We start from the raw sequence: 27,854 nt of genomic DNA on the forward strand, positions 1-27,854 counted from the left end.
TTATTCTGACAGGCACATACAAGCAATGTGCTCTCAAAATTTCACTTTTGAAGGCTTCTCACTTACCAAGTACACCTTTGCCAGAAAACAGCCTGTCCCAATTCACGCTTACCAGATCCTTTCTGATACCATCAAAATTGGCCTTTCTCCAATTTAGAATCTGAACCTGGGAACCAGATCTATCTTTTTCCCTATTTATTTTGGAACTAATGGCATTATGATCAGTAGATGCAAAGTGTTCCCGTATACAATCTTCTGTCACCTGCCCTGTCTCATTCCTGAATAAGAAATCAAGTATTGCACACACTCTGTTGGAATTTCTGTGTACTGATTAATGAAACTTTCTTGAATACGTTTGATAGACTCCATCCCTTTTGTAGTCTGGATGTCCAAGTCAATATGTGGAAAGTTGAAATCACCTACTATCACCACCTTATTGTTTCTTGCAAAAGTCTGTGATCTCCCGACAAATTTGTACCTCTGAATCCTGCAGACTGTTGGGTGGTCTATAATATAGCCCCATTAATGTGGTCATACCTTTCTTATTCCTCATTTCCACCCATAAAGCCTCACTAGAGGAGTTCTCCAGTCTCTCCTGACTGAACACTGCCGTGACGATTTCTCTGACTGGTTACACCATCCCTCCCCTCTTTAATCCCTCCTGCACTGACGTGTCTAAAACAATGGAACCCTGGAACATTGAGCTGCCAGTCCTGCCTCTCCTGCAACCAAGTCTCACTAATGACTACAATATCATAATTCCATGCGTTGATCTGTGACATGAGCTCATTTGGCTTTCCTACAATACTTCTTGCATTGAAATATACACAGCTCAAAACATTACTCACACCATGCTCAACTTTTTAATTCCTACCATCTGATTCCACAACCTCTCCACTATTTGTCCTAACACTCTGGTTCTCATCCCCTGTAACTCCAGTTTAACCGACCCCCACCCCCGCCATGCAGAATGAGCAACCTGCCCGTGAGGATATTAGTCCCCTTCTGTACAAATGCAAACAGTCTGCCCTGACAAACAGATGTTTAACTGCGCCATTGCAACAGAACAGTTCCCAACAATGATATGTTTCGTTTAGTTAGTGACACACAGGCACCAGATGAGGAGCAGCAATGTTAGTGGGGACAAGGAGCCCTCAAACAGTGATCCGACATTTTTGACACAAAGATATTGTCTGGTCAGTGGTTTCAACTCTCAACTCCTTGTCAGATAGCCGTAGGTTCTAATTTCTCTGACCATTAGTTGACAGCTGATCATTGGGACACCCTAAGTGGGAAGGGTTTAGATACCAGAGATACAAAGATTACTATTTCTCCCTGAGTGTGCATCGTATGCCACGCTTCATGTTGAAAGTTCCTTATTTCCCATCACCAAATGTCACAACGAAGACATATTCATGTCATATTTATTGAACTGGGATCGGTACATTGACACATACAAAGATTTAATACATTGTGCAGTCCCACACAGGGTTGAAATCCATTCAAATGTGGCACAGGAAGGTCTGAGAATGTACACACAAACTCAGAGATTTGTGCTGAATCATGTTTGTTGTTTAATTTGGTTCTTGACTTTAATTTCATTTTTAATTATTTTAAAAGGCCTCAGCTTTTATCATGTTTTAATCAGTTAAATAATCCTCTCTGATAATTAACAATCGTAAGACTAACAAAACTAGAGTTTCATGGATTGAATCACACAGTATTACACACAAGATTTAAAATTATCAGTCAGAACAAGTGAGAGATTGACCAGGGTGGGTTTGCTGTGAGATTTATTGATGCTTCGGAACAGGTTGTTTGTGAGCGACTCATGACCCACCACACAGGAGAAAGTGGTGCCGCTATTCCACTCCTCAGGAGAAACCTTCAGCTGACTGGTCATTGTGTTCCAGCCATTTCTGGGGTCCTTGGTCACCGGCTGGTTCACAAACCCTGTCTTCAGAAGGGTGTCATTGGCCATCCAGGCCACATAGATGTCTGCGGGAGAGAACTTGGTGACCAGACACATCAAGGTCACAGTCTGATCGGTGTCTACCTCATCCGATGAAGTGGGGAGGAGGTAGACATGAGGACGAGTCACAACACCACCTGGAACAGAGAGAATCTCAGTTAGAATGAATCTTCCAATAATTCCCTACTTACCCGGTCTTGCACCAACATGAACAATTTCTAAATCTGAGAGGCTTCACTTTATCTGAAACTAAAGGCTTTTCCCTTTCTGCTCATTGTTGGGAGTTGTGGAGTGGAAATCTTAGACCTGCTGCATTTTACAACTTCCAGCGAGGTTAGTCTATTCAGTTAAATCAATGGGAGTCGCTGAACACAGTAACTCAACAGAAAGTGGAACTCAGCCCCTGGACTTGCATCATCCTGTGCTGTTTGTTCCATCTCCCCTGGAGCAGGGGTGGCAGTCTAAACTGTGTACGTGTGAGAGGGTGTGAGAACCTGTGGATCTCTCTCCCACAGAATGCACTTGAAGAATTATCATCTAATATATTCAAGAATGGGTTGTATATACTTCTTCGGGTGAATGGGTCAAAGGATATCTGGGGAAAACAGGAACAGGGATTGAATTTCGATGATCAGCGGAGATCAGATTGAATGGTTGAGCAGATCGAGAGACCCAATGGCCTGCTCCTGTTCACACTTTCTATAGTCTATCACAGTGCTGGATTTTGATAAATCTGTCAAATTGCTATCAGACTCACACTGAATTCTGTCCACACGTACCTGTGTTCTTCCTGATTGATTCCTTCACCGGTGTTGGCAAACTCTTGGCCTCAATCACACACGAGTACTCAGCCCCACTGTTCCACTCTGCAGCAGGGACTGTCAGTCTGCTGGTGATTATGTCTTCACCTCCGTTACCGTCTGGACCCAGAGTCCTCACCCCATCTTCCCTCTTCCTTCCGTCCACTTGCCAGGTTACACTGAATCCCTGTAAATCACGGTGAACCACCTCACACAGAATGGTCGCTGTCCTCTTTGTCCAGATCTCTTCGAAGGGAGGTTTACTTAAAGTGACTGAGGGGCGGGTATCTGAACAGTCATCTGGGAGAAATGTCACAATTATTATTTCAAAATTCCCCAATGGATGAGTTTGTCACCGACAAGACCAGCATTTCCTGTTCATCTCTGGTCAATGATTTGCCAGTCCCATCAAGATGAGATGAGACCAATCTACATTGGTGAAGAAAGGAATCTCCTTTATTGAGCAGACAGGGTAAATACCCTGAGCAAACATAAATGAACAAGATTGGCCCTCAGATTGTTTTTGTAGTTCCATGGTCACTTAAACTGTTACCAGACACTTATTAAAACAGATACAGAAAATACGCAGTATTTCAGAGAGTGTCTGTGGAACAGGAAACAGAGCAAAGTTTTCCATAAAAATATTGCAGAAAATACACTTCATATTTCAAAATTTAAGTATGAGAAATATTTAGTTTCAGTCACGAATATTAAAAAGCACTCTTTTTCTCTATTAGGTGTACCAAAAATTTGCTGCTGCTTTGTCAGAATGTTGTGTATTTAAGCCGCCCTCCGGATGCTTCTACACATTGTCCAGGCTGACTATTCCCACACAGGAGCAGAGGGAGAGCTGCTCTGCTGGAAATTCAGTCACATCTGAGGCACGAATCAGAGGCTGGGATTATGTTCAAAGGCAGAGAGAGAGAACATTTTGAAGACAAGTATCAGGGATCTCTAGAGTACCTGCCCAATGAAATGATCTGGATTCCCCTCAAGTTATTAAAACATTTTCTTAATACAATTATTTCTGTGGTGAAGTTCTGAACAATGTTGGTTGAGAGCAGAAAACAACCAATAATTGTCCGATTTAAGTGGGAAGCAAGATTAAAAAGATTAAGACGTTGAGGCTCAGGCAATGGAAGTTCCGGTATTCAGCTCACTTCTCGATGAGGCTTCACTCGCCTCAGCACTGAACTGACTCTGCAGCTGCGGCCTGCAGCCATCGGCACTCACCTCAGCACTGAGCCTGGCTCCACGGCCGTGGCCTGCAGCCATCGGTCTCCTGCACCGGTTGCAGTGCTGAACTGGCAATGTGGCTGTGGATTTGTTTGAATTTTTTTTATTGTTTACACAATTTGTTCTTTCCTTTTCACACATTGGATGTTTGACTCTGAATTCTATTGTGTTTCTTTGTTTTGCGGCTGCCTGCAAGAAGAGAATCTCAAGGTTGTATATGGTGCACATACTTTGATAATAAATGTACTCTGTACTTTGAACTTTATCAGTTCACTCACATAACTAAACTAGAGCTGCACCGTGAATCAGTGCTGACCTTGAATTCATAGCACAATGTAAACAATTTCAATAATGGGGTGGGTCCCAGGACCCTACCTTGGACAGTCTTCACTTGCTTCTTGATACTGCTGTTGGAGGGGGGATGAGTCACTGTACAGCTGAAGACTGATTCTGACTTCCACTCCTGTAAACTCATGGTCAGGAAGTGTCTGGCACTGAAAGTCCACCCCTGCTCCAGAGCGGTCGGTGCAGCGCTGGTGTTGGAGGTGATCACGGTGCTGTCTTTCTCCCAGGTGACAGTTATTTCATCCGGGTAGAATCCAGAGACCACACACTCCAGTGTGGCCGTTTTCCTATTCTTTGTCTCTTCCTGAGGTGGAGGCAGCAGACTGACTTTGGGACTTTTTATCTCAACTGGAATAGACAAGTAAACAAAGGAAATGTCAAACATTTTGACTCAGGTAACTAATGCTGGCCATTTAATCACTGGTCTCTTGCCCACCTTTGGTACTATTGGTCCGTGCTGACACTGGGGAAGATGAAGGAGATTCCTGAGCTGAGCACTCGTACTCCACCCCACTGAACCACTCCTCCACACTGATCTGGAGTTCACTGAGCACTCTGTATCGGGACCCGTCCCTCTCCGCTGGGTGGGTGTGAATTCCTTTAGTTTTCTCCTTCCCGCCCACGTGCCAAGAGATGTGGATATCTTCGGGATCTGTACAGATAACTGTGCACTTCACGGTTGGAGTCTTGTGGATCCACATCTCTTCAATGTGGGGATTTTGAATAAAGACAGACAATTCTGTGGGTTAGAAATGGAAATGCTCAGAATCTTACTGGAGATATTTCCATTGGTTGTGTTAGGTCCAGGCAGATCATCAGTACTTGACAGCTGCATTTAATGCAAACAGAATAACAGGAACACCCAGGGCTGAGTCACATGCCTCATATTCCTATAAGTTTTGATTGAGAGAAGAAATTCAGAACAAAGGATGTGCTAACGAGGTTTCGAATCCCTTTCTAATAATCGGTTCACTGTGAGACGGAGCTCTGTGAGACAGAGAAGCATGCAGATTTCTCAGCAGAGACACAGCTCAGTAGATTCTTTGCTTGGAGACTCAGTGCCATTGATTAGTAACAGTGAACACTGTGAATCAATGAGAATCCCTTTCTCCATCTGGGCTGAGCCTGGGATTCACTCAGTTTAATAACTTCACATCCTGACATTCCAGTCTCACTGTGGCTGCACCTCTCCTCATCTCTGCAACCTTCACAACTCATACAAACTTCAGAAACCATCATATTCTTTCAACTCTGCTCACTCATACACCTGCACTACTCCTGCTGGTGCCTGTGGTTTTAGCATTCTTGCTTACAAACACTGAAGCCTCTGTCTCACTTGAAATGAGCAGCCATGGTCAGAGTGTATCCATAAGTTAGGGACTGATGAACTGGCAAATGGTTTCAAGTCCCAACCCGGTGGATGGGAGTTTAAATTCAATTCATCAATGCTTTTTGGAATAAAATGAAGACTCTGGAAGAATTTGTAGTGATATTTGCTGTGGTAACTTCTGAAAAGAAATCTCATCTGGGCTGGCTGCTATGTGATTCCAGACCTGCAGCAATACAGCTGAACCTGAATCACCACCAGGAATGAGCCAGCAAGTCCCACCGTTTGAGAGCAATCAGTGATTGATAGGAAATGGTAAATTAAATAAATAGTCCTTTGTTCAGGTTAGTGTCACTTTTGTGTGATTACACTCAAGTCAAGTTGTTGAGGTCGTCTCCCAATGCACTGTTGGCCAGAAAGAACTACCATCTATAGATCAGTGAATTTGGACCAGGGATCATTTCCAAATAAGAAGACACATGCGAGATGTCCTTTGGTTGGATATAACATGCAGGTCTGTGACGGTTGGGGTCTGTCTCTGCCTTGTGTGATCAAGCTGATTGCCGATTGAGAACAAAGAGCCATAGATTATTAGATGTCATTCCTCGATCAGAGCCAATAAGAAGGTGTTAGAGGTCAATCAGGTGACTATAGCAAATATCACTGGAATGTAACATTTGAGTTAGTAAGGAATGAATTTAAAAGCAGATGCTTCAAGTGTGCTGGCAGCAGTGGCTCTGTAGGAGATTCACTTTCGTGGATATGAGGTGCCTCACGGATGTGGAGATTCAAAATCGGGCACCAAGGAACACGTGGCTAGCAGTAAAGTCTCCTTTTTAACTGGTATAATCTTTTTAATATTTGACTGTTCATGGAAGGTCAGGGAAACTCAGCAGGTGTGCACACAGGTATTGGTTGTGTAAGTTCACATGTTCTTGCATTGAGACAATAAAGGTATTTGTCGGTAAATCCAATTCTCTCTGTGCCTCCCTGATCATTATTACAAGAGGTGATATTTGTAACATCACTATCATCTGTTCACTTACTTTGCAGCTCTCTGCACTTTGTGTTCACCATTTACACACTTGGTCACCTTCAGGCATGTGGGATGTTTTTGCTCTTTGACATTTAGTGTGGAGCTGATTGTGTTTGTGTCACAGTTGAGACCTTCAATGAGACTGTGAGTCAGTGTCTTTGTCTGAAGAAAGAGCAGATGTAACACACACGGTTCCAGTCTGACTGGGACGGATCATCTGACAAAGTATGATGTGTATTTCTCAACATTCCTCATTTCAGAAAGATTATGAGCAATTTTCTTTTAAAACAGAAAATCTGTGGGTGTAGTCTAGATGATCATTGTTGTCGTGTAATATCATAAATATGCAAACCTAGGTGTACACTGAAGGGTCACTGAATTATGAACCTCAGTTTAATCAGCACTGTGATGTTGTTAAGCATGTTTTCTGCAGTTTTCTCAGTTGTGTCCGATATCAGCACAGTCTTGAGGTTCAGCAGTCCCTGGGAAATGTGATCCCCACATAAAACCTGACAGAGTCAGGATCGCTCCCCTTATTGCTGAATGCTGGCATTATTCCACAAGAAGCATATAATTCTATCAATGCTTGGGTAGTTATAACAAAACATTCTCCTTTCTGACATTCCTTGGGATCACTGAGTTTTCCTCTTGGACTGAATTCAGTGTCTGGCACGTGGATCAATGTAACTTCAGCAATTTGTCTGATCCAGGATTTACACACAGAGCATGCCAGATTGGACAGGAGACTGGTTAGACCCCTGAGTCTTGTCTCACCAATTTGTCTTGTGCACAACATTTTCAAAGGGTCATCCGTCCTTTGACTGAGCAAATTTTGAATTTCAGCCCTGTTCACCTTCATCACCTCGTGCCTCACAGCCATTGGGTGAAAAACAGGTTCCAGTTCTTGCTGACTGGAGTCAGACAGGGGGGAATCTGGCCAAGGAAACTGGAATTGGGATCTGAGTCACACTGAAGCAACAATGTACACAAATGAATGAGTGTATGGACAACCAGAAACACAAGAGATTCTACAGATGCTGGAAATCTTGAACAACACACACAAAGTGCTGGAGGAACTCGGCAAGTCAGGCAGCATCTGTGGATGGAAATAAACAGTCGATATTTTGGGCCGAGAGATTTCACCGGTACTGGAGAGGAAGTGGGCAGAAGCCAGAATAAGAAGGTGGGTGGAGTAGAGAGGAATACATTCTGTCAGATGAGAGGTGATACCAGGTGAGGGGGAAAGTGTGTGAATGAAGGAGGCAGTATGAAGTAAGAAGCTGGTAGGAATAAGTGGAAGAGATAAATGGCTGAAACAGAAGGAATCTGACTGGACAGTGGACCATGGAGGAAAGTGCAGGAGGAAGGGAACCAAATGGAGATGATGGGCAGGTGAGAAGAAGTGTAGGGATGAGGGTGTATCTAGTATGGGGAATAGAACAAAAGGGAGAATAAAGCAGTCGGGGGGGGGGTTACTGGAAGTTGCAGAAATCTGTATTCGTGCCATCAGGTTGGCAGATATCTGGATGGAATATGAGGTCCTGACTTTGGCCTCACCCTGGCAGTAGAGAAAGAAATGGACAGACATGTCAGAATGGGAATGGGAAGTCAAATTGAAATAGCTGGTCACAAGGATATTGAAAAGTCAAATTGAAATGTGGAGGGGAGAGGTAGTCATTTTAAATAACGTATTTTCATCACTGTCTGTGAAACTTCCATCCCAATGGATACCAGAGGCAGGTCTGGAATCCAGTAAGTGGATTGTAAAAGAATTCATTGATGAATTGTATATACAGCCAATCACTTTATTTCACACTTTCCTGCTGAACAATGATACTGTTGGGTAGAACCATCGGAGAATGTTGCATTGAGATTACTCTGGTAAAAGAACATTGGCACAGGCTCCGAAAAACGGCTGGGACATTTTCTCACCATGTCAGCAGAGGAGGCCATGGACAGACATGTCAGAATGGGACTGGGAAGTCAAATTGAAATAGGTCGCCATGAGGATATTTTAAAGTCAAATTGAATTGTGGAGGGGAGAGGCAGTTTAAATCACGCGTTTTCTTCTCTAGCAAACGTCCATTCCAAAGGATTCCAGTGGCAGGTCTGGAACCCTGTAAATGAATCGTAAGGAAATTCATTGATGAATTTTATAGCGAACCAATCACTTTATTTCACACTTTCCTGCCGAACAATGGTACTGTCGGGTAGAACCATCTGAGAATGTTGCATTGAGATTACTCTGGTAAAAGAACATTGGCACACTCTCTGAAAAACAGCGGGGACAGTTTCCACCTGGAAATAGAAAATTTATTAATGTCAGCATTAAATATTTTCACCTCTTTTCCTGTGCTTGGAAAAAAGAGAGCCCCACATATTCCCACTCTCTATTCTCTGTATTGCATCCTATTGGGATGAGGTTATGTCAGCCATGATAAATGAATGTGCTGTCTGACCCTGGCCGAGGATCTGAGGACACAAGATCACAATATTCACTCGAGGATTGGGCATCAATTCAAAAATAATCCAGGCACCTACATTTCAGTGAGTGGACAATCAACAGAAGAGTCTCTCAGGAAACACTGGAAACAAGACTCTGGGGACTGAAGCAAATACAAAATTGCAATGATATGTTTTTGAGGAACTGACACTGAAGAGACAGTGAAAAGGGAAAATGGAGATTTTCTCCAGATGGTAAAGCATGGGCGTAAGTTTTGCTCACTAACTTATTTTCATTATAACTGCAGAGATAACTAAAATTATTGAGACAGAATGGACAGGTGACCTAATCTTACACCTTTCCTGCCCAGTAGATGGGGTTAAAACTTCTCGATGAGGCTTCACTCGCCTCAGCACTGAACTGACTCTGCGGCTGCGGCCTGCAGCCATCGGCACTCACCTCAGCACTGAGCCTGGCTCCACGGCCGTGGCCTGCAGCCATCGGTCTCCTGCACCGGTTGCAGTGCTGAACTGGCAACGTGGCTGTGGATTTACTTCAGGGGGATCTGCGGTTCAGGTTCTGTGGATTGTTTGTTTGAATTTTTTTATTGTTTGCACAATTTGTTTTTTTCACACATTGGATGTTTGACTCTGAATTCTATTGTATTTCTTTGTTTTGTGGCTGCCTGCAAGAAGAGAATCTCAAGGTTGTATATGGTGCTCATCCTTTGATAATAAATGTACTTTGTACTTTGAACTTTATCAGTTCGCTCACATAACTAAACCAGGGCTGCACCATGATTTGGTGTTTACCTTGAATTCATAGCACAATGTAAACAATTTCAATAATGGAGTGAGTCTCAGGACCCTACCTGGGACGTTCTTCACTTGCTTCTTGATACTGCTGTTGGAGGGGGGATGAGTCACTGTACAGCTGAAGACAGATTCTGATTTCCACTCCTGTAAACTCACGGTCAGGAAGTGTCTGGCACTAAAGGTCCACCCCTGCTCCAGAGCGGTCGGTGTAGCGCTGGTGTTGGAGGTGATCATGGTATTCCCTTTCTCCCAGATGACATTTATATGGTCCGGGTAGAATTCGGAGACCACACACTCCAGTGTGGCCGTTTTCCAATTCTTGGTCTCTTCCTGAGGTGCAGACAGCAGTCTGACCTTGGGACTTCTTATCACGACTGGAATAGACAAGAAAACGAAGGAAATGTCAAACATTTTGACTCAGGTAACTAATGCTGGCCATTTAATCGCTGGTCTCTTGCCCACCTTTGGTACTATTGGTCCGTGCTGACACTGGGGAAGATGAAGGAGATTCCTGAGCAGAGCACTCGTACTCCACCCCACTGAACCACTCCTCCACACTGATCTGGAGTTCACTGAGCACTCTGTATCGAGCTCCGTCTGTCTGCGGTGGTTGTTCGACAATTCCATTAGTTTTCTCCTTCCTGCCAACATGCCAAGAGATGTGGATATATTCTGGATCTGTACAGATAACTGTGCACTTGACGGTAGCGGTCTTGTGGATCCACATCTCTTCAATGTCGGGATTTTGAATAAAGACAGACAATTCTGTGGATTAGAAATGGAAATCCTTAGACTCTTACCGGAGATAGTTCTATTGGTTGTGCTAGGTCCAGGCAGATCATCAGTACGTGACAGCTGCATTTAATGCAAACAGGATAACAGAAACACGCAGGGCTGAATCACTTGGCAGTCTGCTGGTGATCATGTCTTCACCTCTGTTGCTGACTGGACCCAGAGTCCTCACCCCATCTTCCCTCTTCCTCTGTCCAGCTGCCAGGTGACACTGAATTCCTGTAAATCACTGTGATCCACCTCATACAGAATGGCTGTTGTCCTCTTCGTCCAGATCTCTTTGAATGAAGGTTTACTTAAAGTGACTGAGGGGTGGGTATCTGAACAGCCATCTGGGAGAAATTATTATTTCACCATTCCCCAATGGCTGAGTTTGTCACTGACAAGACCAGCATTTCCTGTTCATCTCTGGTCAATGATATGCCAGTCCCAAGAAGATGAGATGAGAATAATGTACATTGGTGAAGAAATGAATCTCCCCTGTTGAGCAGACAGGGTAAACACCCTGAGGGAAAGTAAATGAACAAGACTGGCCGTCACATTTTTTGCAGTTTCATGGTGACTTAACTGTTACCAGACAATTTTTAAAACAAATGCAGAAAATACCCAGCATTTCAGAGTGTGTCTGTGGAATTGGAAATGGAGCAAATTTTCACGGAAAAAAATTCCACAAAATACACTTCATATTTCAAATTTTAAGTATGAGAGATATTTACTTTTTGTCCTAAATAATAAAATGCAGTCTTTTTGTCTATCAGGTGTAACTAACATTTGCTGCTGCTTTGTCTGAATGTAGAGGGTTCAGGCCGCCCTCCAGAGGCTTCTACACATTGTCCAGGCTGACTATTCCCACACAGGAGCAGAGGGAGAGCTACTTTGCTGGAAATTCAGTCACAACTGTGGCACTAATCGGAGGCTGGGATTAGGTTCAAAGGTAGAGGGAGAGAACGTTTTGAAGACAAATATCAGGGATCTCTAGAGTGCCTGTCCAGTGAAATGATCCGGATTCCCCTTAAGTTATGAAAGTATTTTCTGGGATACTCTTATTTCTATGGTGAAAGTGTGGATTATGTTGGTTGAGAGTGGAAAACAAACCGTTGATTGGCCGATTTAAGTGCCAAGAGAGATTAAAAAGATGAAGGCATTGAGGCCGAGTCAATGGACAAACCGGTATTCAGCTCACTTCTCGATGAGGCTTCACTCGCCTCAGCACTGAACTGACTCTGCAGCTGCGGCCTGCAGCCATCGGCACTCACCTCAGCACTGAGCCTGGCTCCACGGCCGTAGCCTGCAGCCATCGGTCTCCTGCACCGGTTGCAGTGCTGAACTGGCAACGTGGCTGTGGATTTACTTCAGGGGGCTCTGCGGTTCAGTTTCCGTGGATTGTTTGTTTGAATTTTGTTACTGTTTGCACAATTTGTTCTATCTTTTTCACACATTGGATGTTTGACTCTGAATTCTATTGTATTTCTTTGTTTTGTGACTGCCTGGAAGAAGAGAATCTCAAGGTTGTATATGGTGCTCATACTTTGATAATAAATGTACTTTGTACTTCGAACTTTATCAGTTCACTCACATAACTAAACCAGGACTGCACCATGATTCGGTGTTTACCTTGAATTCATAGCACAATGTAAACAATTTCATGAATGGGCTGAGTTCCAGGACCCTACCTTGGACATTCTTCACTTGCTTCTTGATACGGGTGTTGGAGGGGGGATGAATCACTGTGCAGCTGAAGACTGATTCTGTCTTCCACTCCTGTAAACTCACGGTCAGGAAGTGTCTGACACTGAAAGTCCACCCCTGCTCCAGAGCGGTCGGTGTAGCGCTGGTGTTGGAGGTGATCACAGTGCTGCCTTTCTCCCAGATGACATTTATTTGGTCCGGGTAGAATCCGGAGACCACACACTCCAGTGTGGCTGTTTTCCTATTCTTGGTCTCTTCCTGAGGTGGAGGCAGCAGACTGACCTTGGGACTTTTTATCTCGACTGGAATAGAAAAGAAAACAAAGAAAATGTCAAACATTTTGACTCAGGTAACTAATGCTGGCCATTTAATCACTGGTCTCTTGCCCACCTTTGGTACTATTGGTGCGTGCTGACACTCGGGAAGATGAAGGAGATTCCTGAGTAGAGCACTCGTACTCCACCCCACTGAACCACTCCTCCACACTGATCTGGAGTTCGCTGAGCACTCTGTATCGGGACCCGTCCCTCTCCGCTGGGTGGGTGCGAATTCCTTTAGTTTTCTCCTTCCCGCCCACGCGCCAAGAAACATGGATATCTTCAGGATCTGTACAGATAACTGTGCACTTCACGGTAGCAGACTTGTCGATCCACATCTCTTCAATGTCGGGATTTTGAATAAAGACAGACAATTCTGTGGGTTAGAAATGGAAATGCTCAGAATCTTACTGGAGATATTTCCATTGGTTGTGTCAGGTCCAGGCAGATCATCAGTACTTGACAGATGCATTTAATGCAAACAGAATAACAGAAACACCCAGGGCTGAGTCACGTGCCTCATATTCCTATAAGTTTGACTGAAAAAAGAAATACAGAACAAAGGATGTGCTAACGAGGTTTCGAATCCCTTTCTAATAACTGTACCAATCGGTTCACTGTGAGACAGAGCTTTGTGAGACAGAGAAGCATACAGATTTCTCAGCAGAGACACAGCTCAGTATATTCTTTGCTTGGAGACTCAGTGCCATTGATTAGTAACAATGAACACTGTGAATCAATGAGAATCCCTTTCTCCATCTGGGCTGAGCCTGGGATTCACTCAGTTTAATAACTTCACATCCCGACATTCCAGTCTCACTGTGGCTGTGCCTCTCCTCATCTCTGCAACCTTCACCACCCACACGAGCTTCAGACAACATCGTATCCTTTCAACTCTGCTCACTCATACACCTGCACTACTTCTGCTGGTGCCTGTGGTTTTAGCATTCTTGCTGACAAACACTGAAACCTCTGTCTCACTTGAAATGAGCAGCCATGGTCAGAGTGTATCCATAAGTTAGGGACGGATGAACTGGCAAAGTGGGTTCGAATCCCAACCCGGTGGAAGGGAGTTTAAATTCAATTCATCAATGATTTTTGGAATAAAAAGAAGACTACGGAGGGATTTGTAGTGTTATTCTCTGTGGTAACTTCTGGAGAGAAGTCTGGTCTGATCTGGCTGGTCTGTGACTCCAGACCTGCAGCAACACGGCTGGATCTGAATCACCATCAGGAATGAGGCAGCAAGTCCCTCAGTTCCAGAGAGATCAGTGATTGACGGGAAATGATAAATGAATAAAACAGCTCTTTGATCAAGTGTTGGGTCACCTGTCCTCTGGGTTAGTGTCAAGTGAAGTTGTTGAGGTCGTCTCCCAATGCACGATCGTCAGTTCACTTACATTGCAGCTCTCTGCACTTTGTGTTCACCATTTACCCACTCGGTCACCTTCAGGCACGTGGGGTGTTTTTGCTCTTTGACATTTAGTGTGGAGGCTGATTGTGTTTGTGTCATGGCTGAGACCTTCAATGAGACTGTGAGTCAGTGTCTTTGTCTGAAAAAAGAGCAGACGTAACACACACAGTTCCAGTCTAACTGGGCCGGATCATCCGACAAGGTATGATGTGTATTTCTTCACCTTTCTCATGTCAGTAAGATTATGAGCAATTTTCTTTTAAAACAGAAAGTCCGTGGGTATAGTCCAGATGACCATTGTTGTCGTGTAATATCACAAATATGCAAATCTAGGTGTGCACTGAAGGGTCACTGAATTGTGAATCTCAGTTTAATGAGCACTGTGATGTTGTTAAGCATGTTTTCTGCAGGTTTCCCAGTTATGTCCGATATCAGCACGGTCTGGATGTTCAGCAGTCCCTGGGAAATGCGATCTCTTCATAAAACCTGACAGAGTCAGAATTGCTCCGCTTATTGCTGAATGCTGGTGTAATTCCACAAGAAGCATATAATCCCTCAATGCTTGGGCAATTTGAACAAAATATTCTCCTTTCTAACATTCCTTGCAGTCACTGAGTTTCCCTTTTGGACTGAATTCAGTGTCCGGTACATGGATCAATGTAACTTTAGCAATTTGTCTGATCCAGGATTTACACACAAAGCATGTCAGATTGGACAGGAGATTAGTTAGACCCCTGTGTCTTGTCTCACCAACTTGTCTTGTGCCCAACATTATCAAAGGGTCATCCATCCTTTGACTGAGTCAATTTGGAATTTCAGCCCTGTTCACCTTCATCACCTCGTGCCTCACAGCCACTGGGTGAAAAACAGGTTCCAGTTCTTGTTGACTGGAGTCAGACAGGAGGGAATCTGGCTAGGAAACTGGAATTGTGATCTGAGTCACACTGGAGCAACAATGTACACAAATGAATGAGTGGTATGGACAACCAGAAACACAAGAGATTCTACAGATGCTGGAAATCTTGAACAACACACACAGAATGCTGGAGGAACTGGGCAAGTCAGGCAGCATCTGTGGGGGGAATAAACAGCCAATCTTTTGTGGCAACATACATCAAAGTTGCTGGTGAACGCAGCAGGCCAAGCAGCATCTATAGGAAGAGGTGCAGATGCTGCTTGGCCTGCTGCGTTCACCAGCAACTTTGATGTATGTTGCTTGAACTTCCAGCATCTGCAGAATTCCTGTTGTTTGCGTTAATCTTTTGTGGCAAGTGGTTTCACCGGTACTGAAAGGAAGTGGGCAGAAGCCAGAATAAGAAGGTGGGAGGAGTAGAGAGGAATACATTCTGTCAGATGAGAGGTGATACCAGGTGAGGGGGAAAGTGTGTGGATGGGGGAGGGGTATCAATTAAGAAGCTGGTAGGGGATAAGTGGAAGAGATAAATGGCTGAAACAGAAGGAATCTAAGAGGACAGTGGACCATGGAGGGAAGTTCAGGAGGAGGGGAACCAAATGGAGATGATGGGCAGGTGAGGAGAAGTGAAGGGTGTATCTAGTATGGGGAATAGAACAAAAGGGAGAATAAAGGAGTAGGGGGGGGGAATTACTGGAAGTTGCAGAAATAAGTATTCATGCCATCAGGTTGGCAGATATCTGGATGGAATATGAGGTCCTGACTTTGGCCTCACCCTGGCAGTAGAGGAGGAAATGGACAGACATGTCAGAATGGGAATGGGAAGTCAAATTGAAACAGATGGTCACAAGGATGTTGAAAAGTCAAATTGAAATGTGGAGGGGAGAGGTAGTCATCTTAAATAACATATTTTCATCACTGTCTGTTAAACCTGTATCCCAATGGATACCAGAGACAGGTCTGGAATCCAGTGAATGGATTGTAAAAGAATTCATTCATGAATTGTATTCTTTATTTCACATTTTCTTGCTGAACAATGATACTGTTGGGTAGAACCATCGCAGAATGTTGCATTGAGATTACTCTGGTAAAAGAACATTGGCACAGGCTCTGAAAAACAGCCGGGTCATTTTCCACCTGGAAATGGAAAATTCATAGATCTGTACATAACATCCTATCGGGATGAGGTTGTGTCAGCCATGATAAATGCATGTTGTCTCTGAACCTGGCCGAGGATCTGAGGACACAAGGCCACAACATTCACTCCAGGATTGGACATCAATGCAAAAATAATCCAGGCACCTACATTTCAGTGAGTGGACAATCAACAGAAGAGTCTCTCAGGAAACACTGGAAACAGACTCTGGAGACTGAAGGAAATACAAAATTGCAGAGATATTTTTTGAGGAACTAATACTGAGAAGAGAGTGAAAAGGGATCAGGGAGATCTTCTCCAGATGGTAAAGCATGGGACGTGAGCTTTGCTCACTAACTTATTTTCATTATAACTACAAACAGAGACAACTAAAATTATTGAGACAGAATGGACAGGTGACCTGATCTTACACCTTTCCTGCCCAGTAGATGGGGTTAAAGCTGCTGGTGATCTGAATTGATTCAAAGTGCGAAGATCAGCTGTACATCACTCAACAAGATTGACAGTGGGGACAGGAATTGTGTGGGAGTATCAGTTAAGTAGTCTAGTACTGTAAGTTAATTAATTTTTCTTCAGACATCACTCACCCTCTTGATACGTCATGTTGACCTGACCACTGAAACCGGAAGGTGTGTGATTCACTTCACAAGTATATTTCTGTTTCTTCGTCCAATCCTGCACAGGCACTGTCAGGTAAGAGATTGTTTCAAATCCACCATCAGATCTCGGAGTGGAAGGGAGAACGATGCCTTCTTGGGCAGATCCAGCTTTTTTCCAGGATACTTTAACGTTGTCAGGAGCGAACCCAGATATCACACAGCCCAGGACAGCATTTTCTTGACTGTGGATTGCCTCCCGGGATGGAACAAGGGAACTGAGCTTTGGAGCTGTAACACATTTAATATCTGTCAGTACATGATTGCTTTGCCCATGTTTTTGACTTCATTCCCCCTTATCCCGGGCAAGTTCCCCAATTCCAGCCCCCTGAAGAATGTTGTTAATTTACAGCTGATCTGATGATTTGATGGCTCAGACCAGTGAGTGGGATGGCTGGGTGTATAACTTGGGCCTCCCAGCAGTGTGTCCCACTGTGCTATGATAATGCAGAGAGGTGGGTCATGGAGTTGACGTGCAGACCTGCCATATCTAATTGTTTAATGGAGAATGACAGATAGCAGCTCCTGTGAGCAGGAGTACATGGTGTGGTACTGTTTCCACTGGCAAGTTTGGGAAACACAATTTTACTTTCAATGAGAAAGAAGAACAGGTGGACAGGAGGACATTATTTTGTTGTAACTGCAAAGGCTTGTTCAGATCTGTGAGAAGATGGTTAAAGAAGGGCAGTGGAGTGGATTCCTCCATCACATTCACAAGGGATTGCTTTTCCAGAAGAGGGGCAGCTGCAGGATGGAGGGGAAAGTGCAGGAGGAGAGGGGTAAAGTTTAAATTGTTGTTCTGTGTGCAGGGGCACGATGGGCCAGCGGTCTCTGTATGTGTACAGGAGCTGATCTGTAGGGAGGGTTTAGTGGGAGGGGGTGGTGGAGAGGCTCCCGAAAGGAGTGGATACAATGGAGGCAGATGAGCGCAAGTTGTTTCCTCCACCCTCCACTGATACTGAGTTTCAGTGAGTTCAGGAGGACATTTCCCCCATTTCAATTCCTTATTTTTTCTCACTGTCATTTTAGCCCGGTGTAATATTGCTGTTGTACGAATAGAAGTAAAGAGTTAATTGCCGTGTCCCTACATTATCTGACAAAGCTTCCTCCTCTAGATTTATGCTCAGAGATCAATGCAGCTTTAAAGAAGAAAATCTTATCTCATACGAACGTTGAGGTATCTGGAACTCCGCTGTCACCATCTCGTTTGGCTTGTACCCTGCCTTGCAGGAGTAGACTTTATTCTTCTTCCAGTCTGCCGCAGAGACTTCGAGCAAGCTGCTCACCGTGTACTTTGAATTTTGCCCCAACACCGCCGGGTATTTCTTGGTTCCAGTGGTGATGACCTCACTGTTAGTGGACCATGTCTGACTGATGCTCTCAGGCTGATAGTCCTTGACCAGACAGAGGAGGCTGATCTTTTGGTCAGATTCTGTGTTGCAGGAAGGAGTGATGTAGACTGATGGTGCGGACTTGACCTCTGAAACGGAAAGAAATTCACAGATGGTTCTCTGAATAATTGCATTACTGGTAGAGAAAGGAGATGTTATATAAAGCAGTAATTTTCAAAATTATTCACCCCATTAAACAAAGCCGATATCATTTTAACACTCGGCTGTGAGTCTGTGTCGCTGAGGTAGGAGGGTGTGGATCAATCCCACCGTGGCAACTTGGACTCACAATCCAGGCCAACACTTCAGTGCAGGACTGAGGCAGGGACCCAATGTCTGATTGGTCGGATTTCAGTCAAAATACCAAAGTGACAATCTCTCTCTCATCCAAATACAATTCCTGACTCTGAGAAGTCTGGTAATACCTGATCAACGAAGTTTACAGAAAAAGTAAGATTTAGAAGTATCTTATGGAATAATTCTGATGTGTTCAGTGTTGCTGGTGATGAGAGGAGTGATTGGTGTGGATATTGTGGTACCGAGTCTCCAGCACCATGTGTGCAATGTAGTGGAGGTTGGGAAATGGACTCTGCTTCTGAAATTCAACTCAACAGACTACATGATGCAGCTGACACTGCCTCACATATTTATCGTGTGTGACTGAGCAAGAATTCCAACCCCACTGAGTCTGTGGAAACTACTGGCTAACCGGGAGACAATGGTAACTTGCATCAGAAAGGACAGAGGAACTGTGGAAATACATTTGCCCAGACTCTGTGGAGAAGTGTCGGCCAACACAACCGACAGTGACGATGAGATTCCTGGGCAGATGGAGAAATCTCAAAAATGTCATTAGATGTAGGTGATATTCTCAGTGAACGACCAGCCCAGAGAGTTCAGTGAGGAAATGCAGGTTGTGGCAATTCCCAACCACTTAAGGTGCAAAATACACTTGAAAGCACTGGTTCTCAATTCATTTCACTGGAAAAGGAGACGTGTTGAACTACCAAGGTAGGTAAAAGAGTGAAGATCAATGAACTAATTGACCAATTGACAGCTTTGACAGGTGGATACGTTGAGGAGATGTGGTTTGATCAGTTGTCAGAATTACCTTGAGCAGTGTTGTGGACGGGGTTTGTTCTGACCCACCGATGTGACATCATTCACCTCATGATTGACTCTGTCAATGACAGATTGTTGCTGGTGGATGAGGTTAAAATCACCCAAAAAGACTGTGTGGACACAGCAGAACATGCAGGAACTCTGGGAGTAGGAGACTAGTGGGAGAATATGTGTCAGACAGTGTGAATTGCAGTAGATGAGGGCTTTGTTGCCCAACAGTAAGATGGTCAACAGACACACACAGAGGCTTCAGATCGATTCTGGTATTGGAAGGGCAGCAAACTCAACATTTGGAGTAGAAGTCAAGCGGTGGGAAAGTCACAATTTCATTCAGGGGCAAAATAATGAAATATTCACTTCACAATAATCACTCTGGGACAAAGCAAAAAAAATTGAAATCTGGCTTTCAAACAGAATAAATATAAATCAATATAACAAGTAAAAAGGAATTGATATAATTTAACTGGTCAGTAATGACAGCTGCATTGTTTCGAACCATTGGTGACACTGGGGACTGTGAACTCAGAACATTTACCTTCCTGAGTAAACACAGGTGATTCAGGTTGACAGGACAGGCAGAGCAGAGAAATGGTCCCTTTCTCATTCCTTTCAGACTGAGCCTGAAACAACCAGTGAAATGCTGACAACAGACTCCCCATCGGGGACACAACTTCTGTGAAACAGCGGGACAAGCCGACCTGTGCTGTGGGTGAAGTGTCACAGGAGAGAAAGTACAGGGCACGGTGCCAACTGGCCCATGTCCACACAGACCGGGCTGAATGGTGCTGGTTTAACCTGCTGGGACTCTCCCCACACTCCTACACAGGGAAAGCTGGGACCTTACTGGGCCTCTGGATTCTGAAGACCTGGGGTGAGATGTATCCAGGCCTCAGCGTCAAGTAGCCTCAGACCACAAAGTAAACCTGGGGTGGAGGCTGTCTTGTGTCAAAGCTGTCATGTAATTAACAGGTTTTAAATGTCTCTGAGACATTGAGGTAAATTTCTGCAGAACGGGTAATTTCTTTTATTTAAAATAATAAATCTATATGATATTTAAAACACAGAAATAACTTGTAACTAATTACTTTCCCGACACACCCAGCTGAGAATCCTCAGTCATTTGAATGGGAGCTGTGATCTTTGCCAGGTCCGGCCTGTGAGGGAATTGTTGAGGTGGATTTCCCAGTGTTACCCTGGGGAGTCCAACAGGGTCTAGTACCATGTGTTAGAGTGTGGTGACAGCTCTGGAGGCAACTGTCACTCAGTAAATTCTGGGATACAGTGGTCTGTGGAACTGTGAGACTGACTCCAGGGTAAGTGGCTGAACACTGGTGATTCTCTTTGGAATTGCCAGCCACAACCAGCACCATTTCACCCACACTATCCTCAGCCTCCCAGGTACATGGCAGCTGGTCAGGTGTGGTATGAGGAACCTCACTGCTCTTTATCAATGTTCACTCCTGACAACTGGGGAATTACTGAGCCAAAGACCTGTGACCATTTGGACGACCTACAACCAAATAGCATCTGTCTATTCATCTACTGCACAATCAGGATTCAGATGAGGAGTTCCCAGTGGTGGGGAGCTTTAGGAACTGTAGGCTAAAAGTGACCATTCCCTTTCAACATCACCCAGACTAGATTGTCATGTTATAGTTCAGATTGTGGGAACAAGATGCAGAGAAGTTGGATGTTTAGTCCCCCCAAATGAAGTGACACACTGCAGAAGTAATTGCTGGGTTGGGAAAGGCTCTGGGATGTTCTGGGGTTGTAGAAGTCAGTGAAAAAAAATTGTTTTCATCAAAATAAATTCAGTAAAATAAAACTGGAAACAGCGTAGTTGCCAGAAATCAGACTGACTGAGTTTGGTGAAAGGTCACTGATGTGAAACATTAACTCTATTTCTCACCCCACAGATGTTCCCTGAGCTGCTCAGTGTTGGCAGTGCAGGAGGCACAATAATGTCAGTCGGTGAGATTTGCAGCTGAGGATCTTTTACATCCCGAGACCAGCAGGTGGTAAGTACAGTTCTGTCTGGATCAGTGTTCCTCTGGGTCTTTATAAAAACACCCATCAAACTGACAGCAGGGTGCTGGGGTGAAGAGGGGAACTGGATCTGGGTGGGTCAGAGGGTGCTGGGGTGAAGAGGGGAACTGGATCTGGGTGGGTCACAGGGTGCTGGGGTGAAGAGGGGAACTGGATGTGGGTGGGTCACAGGGTGCTGGGGTGAAGAGGGCAACTGGATGTGGGTGGGTCACAGGGTGCTGGGGTGAAGAGGGCAACTGGATGTGGGTGGGTCACAGGGTGCTGGGGTGAAGAGGGGAGCTGGATCTGGGTGGGTCACAGGGTGCTGGGGTGAAGAGGGCAACTGGATCTGGGTGGGTCACAGGGTGCTGGGGTGAAGAGGGGAGCTGGATCTGGGTGGGTCACAGGGTGCTGGGGTGAAGAGGGCAACTGGATGTGGGTGGGTCACAGGGTGCTGGGGTGAAGAGGGCAACTGGATCTGGGTGGGTCACAGGGTGCTGGGGTGAAGAGGGGAACTGGATCTGGGTGGGTCACAGGGTGCTGGGGTGAAGAGGGGAACTGGATCTGGGTGGGTCACAGGGTGCTGGGGTGAAGAGGGGAACTGGATCTGGGTGGGTCACAGGGTGCTGGGGTGAAGAGGGGAACTGGATCTGGGTGGGTCACAGGGTGCTGGGGTGACGAGGGGAACTGGATCTGGGTGGGTCAGAGGGTGCTGGGGTGAAGAGGGCAACTGGATCTGGGTGGGTCACAGGGTGCTGGGGTGAAGAGGGGAACTGGATCTGGGTGGGTCACAGGGTGCTGGGGTGAAGAGGGGAACTGGATCTGGGTGGGTCACAGGGTGCTGGGGTGAAGAAGGGAACTGGATCTGTGTGGGTCACAGGGTGCTGGGGTGAAGAGAGGAACTGGATCTGGGTGTGTCACAGGGTGCTGGGGTGAAGAGGGGAACTGGATCTGGGTGTGTCACAGGGTGCGGGGGTGAAGAGGGGAACTGGATCTGGGTGTGTCACGGTGCTGGGGTGAAGAGGGGATCTGGATCTGGGTGGGTCACAGGGTGCTGGGGTGAAGGGGGAGCTGGATCTGGGTGGGTCACAGGGTGCTGGGGTGAAGAGGGCAACTGGATCTGGGTAGGTCACAGGGTACTGGGGTGAAGAGGGGAGCTGGATCTGGGTGGGTCACAGGGTGCTGGGGTGAAGAGGGGAACTGGATCTGGGTGGGTCACAGGGTGCTGGGGTGAAGAGGAGAACTGGATCTGGGTGGGTCACAGGGTGCTGGGGTGAAGAGGAGAACTGGATCTGGGTGGGTCACAGGGTGCTGGGGTGAAGAGGGGAACTGCATTTGGGTAGAGGGCATTTGGAGACAAACACATTGATGGGTCAGGAGTCATAAATAGGCTCAAAGAGTAAGGATGAGAGATCTCCTTCCCTGAGGGACATCAGTAAAACTGAAGGGGCATCATTACTAACTAGATTTATAAACAATACCAATCATTAAAATGTTGGAAATCTGACCACAGATCCAAATCTGTTGCAGATTATTATGAACTGAGTTTAAATTTGTCAGTTTTGTTGTGGTGGTATCCGTGGACTGTTCATCCATCCCTCTGCACTACTCATCTGCTTTGATGTACTCTCGAGGAAATCTGCAGATGCTGGAATTTCAAGCAACACACGTAAAAGTTGCTGGTGAACGCAGCAGGCCAGGCAGCATCTATTGGAAGAGGTACAGTCCTGACGAAGGGTCTCGGCCCGAAACGTCGACTTCCAGTAGATGCTGCCTGGCCTGCTGTGTTCACCAGCAACTTTTATGTGTGTTGCTTTGATGTACTGCCCTGTTTCCAATCACTCCAAATCCAACCTTGTGCCTGTCCATTGGATCACTGTGTCCACGGTGTCCTGGACAATATTTCTCCTTCAATAACATCACCAGAACAGACTGTCTGATCGTTCCCACCTTGCAGTTTGTGGATTCTGCTGTGTGCAGAGTGGCTCCACATTCCCGACTCTACAACAGGGCTGTACTTTGAAACTACTTCATTGCCTGTGAAGAGCTCGGGGACACCATGAAAGGTGCTCAGTAAATGTCAGCACTTTATCTCACAACCACTTTTACTGAATCACTAGCAACACTGGTTAATGTAGGAAAGCACTTGTTAAACAAACCCAGTCGGGGGATGGAGGAGGATAAGAAATTAGAGCAGTTGCTCACAAACTAGAAAACTTGCAGCTGCTGGAAATCCAAACAACACACACAGAATGCTGGAGGAACTCAGCAGGCCAGGCAGCATCCATGGAAAACTGTACAGTCAATGTTCCACACCAAGACCCTTCATCAGGACTGGAGAAAAAAGATGAGGTCAGAGTACGAAGGTGGGGAAGGGACAAGAGGAAGAACCACACGGTGATCAGTGAAACCAGGAGGGGGGAAGATGTGAAGTAAAGAGCTGGGAAGTCGATTGGTGAAGAACAGAAAGGGCTGGAGAATGGGGAATCTGACAGGAGAGGACAGAAGGTGATGGAAGAAAGGGAAGGAGTACCAGATGGAGCTGACGGACAGATAAGGAGATAAAGAAGAGAGGAAATGAGATTGGGAAATGGTGAAGGGGGTGGGCATTATCAGATGTTTGAGAAATCGATGCTCATACCATCGGGTTGGAGACTACCCTGATGGAATATAAGGGTGTTGCTGCACCAACCTGAGCGTGTCTTCATTGCGGCAGTAGAGCAGTCCATGGATTGACATGTTGGAAAGGGATGGGAAGTGGAATTAAAAGGGTGGCCACTGGGAGATCATGCTTTTTCTGTTGGACGGAACGTAGGTGCTCGGCGAAGCACCTGGAAGGACTGTTTTGGGCCTCGAATAGTAGTGAGGGAGCAGGTGTAGTGGCAGGTGTCGTAGTTGTTCCACTTGCAAGGATAAGTGCCAGGAGGGAGATCAGTGGGGAGGGATGAATGGACAAGGGAGTTGCGTTGGAAGTGAACCCTGCAGAAAGCAGAAAGCAGAAAGTGGGGGGTGGGGGGTGTAGAGGGAAAGGTGTGCTTGGTGTTGGGATCCCCCTGCAGATGCAGAAGGTGCAAAGAATTATGTACTGAACAGGGAGGCTGGTGGGGTGGCAGGTGAGGACAAGAGGAACCCTATCCCTGGTGGGGTGGTGGGAGGATGAAGTGAAAGCAGACGTGTGTGAAATGGAAGAGATGCGGTTGAGGGCCGTGTAGCTGGTGGAAGAAGGGAATCCGCTTTCATTGAAGAAGAACATCTCCTTAGTTCTGGAATGAAAAGCCTCATCCTGAGAGCAGATGCAGTGTAGACAGAGGAATTGAGAGAAGGGGATGGCATTTTTATACGAAACAGGGTGGGAAGAGATTTAATGCAGGTAGATGTGAGAGCCAGTGGGTTCATAAAAGACATCAGTAGATAAACTGCCTCCAGAACTCAGGGTGTGAACTGAGAATAAGCAGTTCATTTGAACAGTAAAGCTCAACTCATGTCCCGTGAGTCTGTGATGGGACAGACTGTGGGAAGCTTCACTCTGTGTCTAATCTCTGCTGCCCCTGCCCTGGTGGGGATGGAACAGTGCAGAAGGATATTTGTGTCTAATCCATGGCTGCCAGCACACTACATGGGATCTGTAATCTACATCTAACTCATACCCTGTGTACTCTGGGGTGCTTGATGGAATCCCTTTGAGGAAAAAATTCCCAGATTTACAAGAAAAATACTGATTCCATTGAATGACAGAGCAGAGAGTGAGGCCATTCATCCGATAGTGTCTGTGCTTCCTTTTAGCTGAGCAAACCCAATAAACCCATTGGTCTCTCTGCTCTTCCCTGTATCCCTACAAAAGGTGGATCTCCTCCTGTTCCCTCTCTACACTCACTATTGGCCAATACCATCATTCAGGCAGTGTGTTCCAGATCACAAACGTTCATCAACAAACCTTCCCTTAAATGCTCCCCTATTACACATTATTGATTTGAACGCTTCCCTCCCCACCTCACCTGCACCACTCCCCACTCCCCCACCCACCAATGCAAGGCTGCCTGGAATGTGTGAAGGAATTGTGATTTCAATTCCCTGCCTTACCTTTCCTGCACCAATTCCTCACTGCCTTCCCAACTCCAAAAGTCTTCCCCTCCTTATCCATCAGGGAATAAAACTGAAACCTTAATCCCATCAATTAATCCTGGGATATCACCGACACTTATGCTGTATCCCGGGACGGACCTCACGCCGGACATTACATGATGGGACTGACACCCACCTGTACCCTGGGGATATTGAGCCATCAACCAGATACTACATGTGTACACCATTCCCTCAGATTATGTCTTAATCCCATTACCTTCAACATGAAAGCAGCCAACAGTAAAACCCGATCCCAATAACTTGACACTGAACAGATCCATTGTTGTCACTGACAGGGAACAAGTTCAACTGCACTGAAACGCTCAGCCCCTGAACGTGGCTTCAGTTGGTGCTGAGGATCAGAAGCCAGTCTTGAACCAAACACTGAGCTCACTCAGCACAATCGGCCGGTGTCAAGGCACAGTCTGGTGACAAGATCCGACCCCATTCCCCTGAGCCTGTTCCCGGTCTGTGGACAGTTCACTGGTGGGTCGGGTATGTACCCTTGTACTGTTACTGGGCTCCAGAGAAACCCGCCGGTTCAGGGAGGTTCATGTACTTTCTCTAAATATCTCACTGATTTCAGATGAATCGCCGGATTCACCAAAACCGTAAATAAATAAAACACTAGTGCGTGATTATACAATTGAGAGGTTGATCTTACCTGAAGTCACTGTCAGCGAGGTTCCTCCGCCCCAGTAGCCAAGATAATCACAGTGCTCCGTCTCCCCATTCACCCAGTGCAGTAACTTCACTTGCCCGTCACATTCAGTAATCTCAGCAAAATGTCAACATGATCCCTGTCCGGACCGGGAGCAGCCGCTTCCTGGATTTCCACCCCAAACTCCGTCCTTGTCTCTTGTTGGCATGTGAATAAAGGCATTTTCACAATTTCCCTGTCTGTGGACACTGGCTCCTGCCATTCCCCAGAATCAGAGTCGAATCCTTTTGGGCTTTCAATTGTCCAGAAATGGACATTTGTGCCCAGCAGTCCAAGTGAGACTTCAGGGATTTGACTCTGGGAAGCAGCAATGTGGAATCCGTGGAGACAGACTGTGCTGCAGACGCTCCTTTGTTGGGACCAGTTTCTGTTCAGCTCCCCATCACCGTGCTCCATCTCGCACAGTAATAGGTGGCCACGTCGTCCAGTCTCAGGTTGTTCATTTGCAGATAAAAGTTGCTGCTGTCCTTGGAAACAGTGAACCGGCTCTGGACTCTAGGCGCGTAGTACTTGCTACCACCACTCGATATAGCCGCCACCCACTCCAGCCCTTTCCCGGAGACCTGTTTCACCCAGGCCATCCAGTAGCTGCTGAGGCTGAACCCACTGACCGCACAGGTCAGTCTGTGGGACTGCCCGGGCTTTACCACCGCTGACTCGGGCTGTGTCAGCACGACGGCGGACCGCACGCCTGTCAATAAAAAAGAGCAGAAATTAATAAAATGTTCCACGGGTAGAGGTTCACAAAGCCTCCGAGAAACAGCTGGTCCCGGGAGGGCGACGAGCCGCAGGACACCCACCTGCCAGACAAGACAGGAGGAGACAGAGATAAGGAAACACCCCCATCGCCCTGAACACTGAGCCGGACTTGGACACTTTTGAGATCGGCGACTGCAGCTCAGGCCGGCTTTGTCCGGAGCCGCAGTGAGCGCTGTTTAAATAGGGACGTGGGCTGTGAGTGAGAGAGGGAGCCGCGGTTTGAACAGGCTCTCACACACTGAAACCAGAGGCGCAGCTTCCTGTCCCCACCCACAGCAGCGATTTCAATTCCCCAAAAGATGTTTGTCTCTGCAACAGGCGGCAGGTCAGCGGCAGTGACCAGATCCGGATTAAAGATCTGTCACACTCTGCTCGATTCATCAATTTCAGCGATGAACAGTTTGTGTAAACTGAAACACACAGAATCCCAGCGAGAGAGAATGAGAGACACCGGTCAGTGGACAGATATTCTCCTTAGAGACATAGTCTGAGACTGTCTCTGCAGGAAAATGTATGAAGCAACAAAAAGAGTTACCACACAATCTTCTCACTGCTCCCACACCACAAGAATCAATGTTAAACAGAGATTCCTGGTGGAAATGGGTGGAATTTACACTTATAAGGTATTTTCTCTTTCAGGGACCTGGCACCATGAATTTCAGTGCCAAGCCCTCAGCAGTTCTCCCCACAAATCTTTTTGACCTGTTTCAGTGTGATACTGGTTGAGGGATCAATGTTGGGATAGATAGTGGAGAACTTTCCAAACCTTTTATGTCCACCTGACACAACAACCCCACCATGGC

At 46.0% G+C, this 27,854-nt stretch overlaps 1 protein-coding gene across 1 annotated transcript; it reads right to left on the bottom strand.

Moving 5' to 3' along the window:
* Nucleotides 1-1,421: 1,421 nt before the first annotated feature.
* LOC134352722 (uncharacterized) lies at nucleotides 1,422-27,475 on the bottom strand. Its single transcript, XM_063060125.1, has 13 exons — nucleotides 27,093-27,475; nucleotides 26,679-26,983; nucleotides 26,236-26,290; nucleotides 18,083-18,391; nucleotides 16,843-17,142; nucleotides 12,846-13,148; nucleotides 12,440-12,757; nucleotides 10,437-10,739; nucleotides 10,031-10,348; nucleotides 4,790-5,092; nucleotides 4,384-4,701; nucleotides 2,752-3,072; nucleotides 1,422-2,109 (listed from the first exon to the last, which is right to left on the bottom strand). Exons 1-13 carry the CDS (start codon nucleotides 27,136-27,138, stop codon nucleotides 1,724-1,726), a joined length of 3,585 nt encoding a protein of 1,194 aa, XP_062916195.1. The 5' UTR covers nucleotides 27,139-27,475; the 3' UTR covers nucleotides 1,422-1,723.
* Between the last annotated feature and the right edge of the window lie 379 nt (nucleotides 27,476-27,854).

This window comes from Mobula hypostoma, chromosome 10 (assembly GCF_963921235.1).
Source record: "Mobula hypostoma chromosome 10, sMobHyp1.1, whole genome shotgun sequence".
Taxonomy (NCBI): domain Eukaryota; kingdom Metazoa; phylum Chordata; class Chondrichthyes; order Myliobatiformes; family Myliobatidae; genus Mobula; species Mobula hypostoma.

Excerpts from the sequence above, each read along its gene's own strand:
- LOC134352722 (XM_063060125.1), bottom strand. The coding sequence starts at position 27,138 with ATGGGGGTGTTTCCTTATCTCTGTCTCCTCCTGTCTTGTCTGGCAG. Across the intron at positions 13,149-16,842 it reads CAACATGACGTATCAAGAGG|AATTGTCTGTCTTTATTCAA; the intron begins GTGAGTGATGTC and ends TCTAACCCACAG. Across the intron at positions 10,740-12,439 it reads GCAAGTGAAGAATGTCCAAG|AATTGTCTGTCTTTATTCAA; the intron begins GTAGGGTCCTGG and ends TCTAATCCACAG.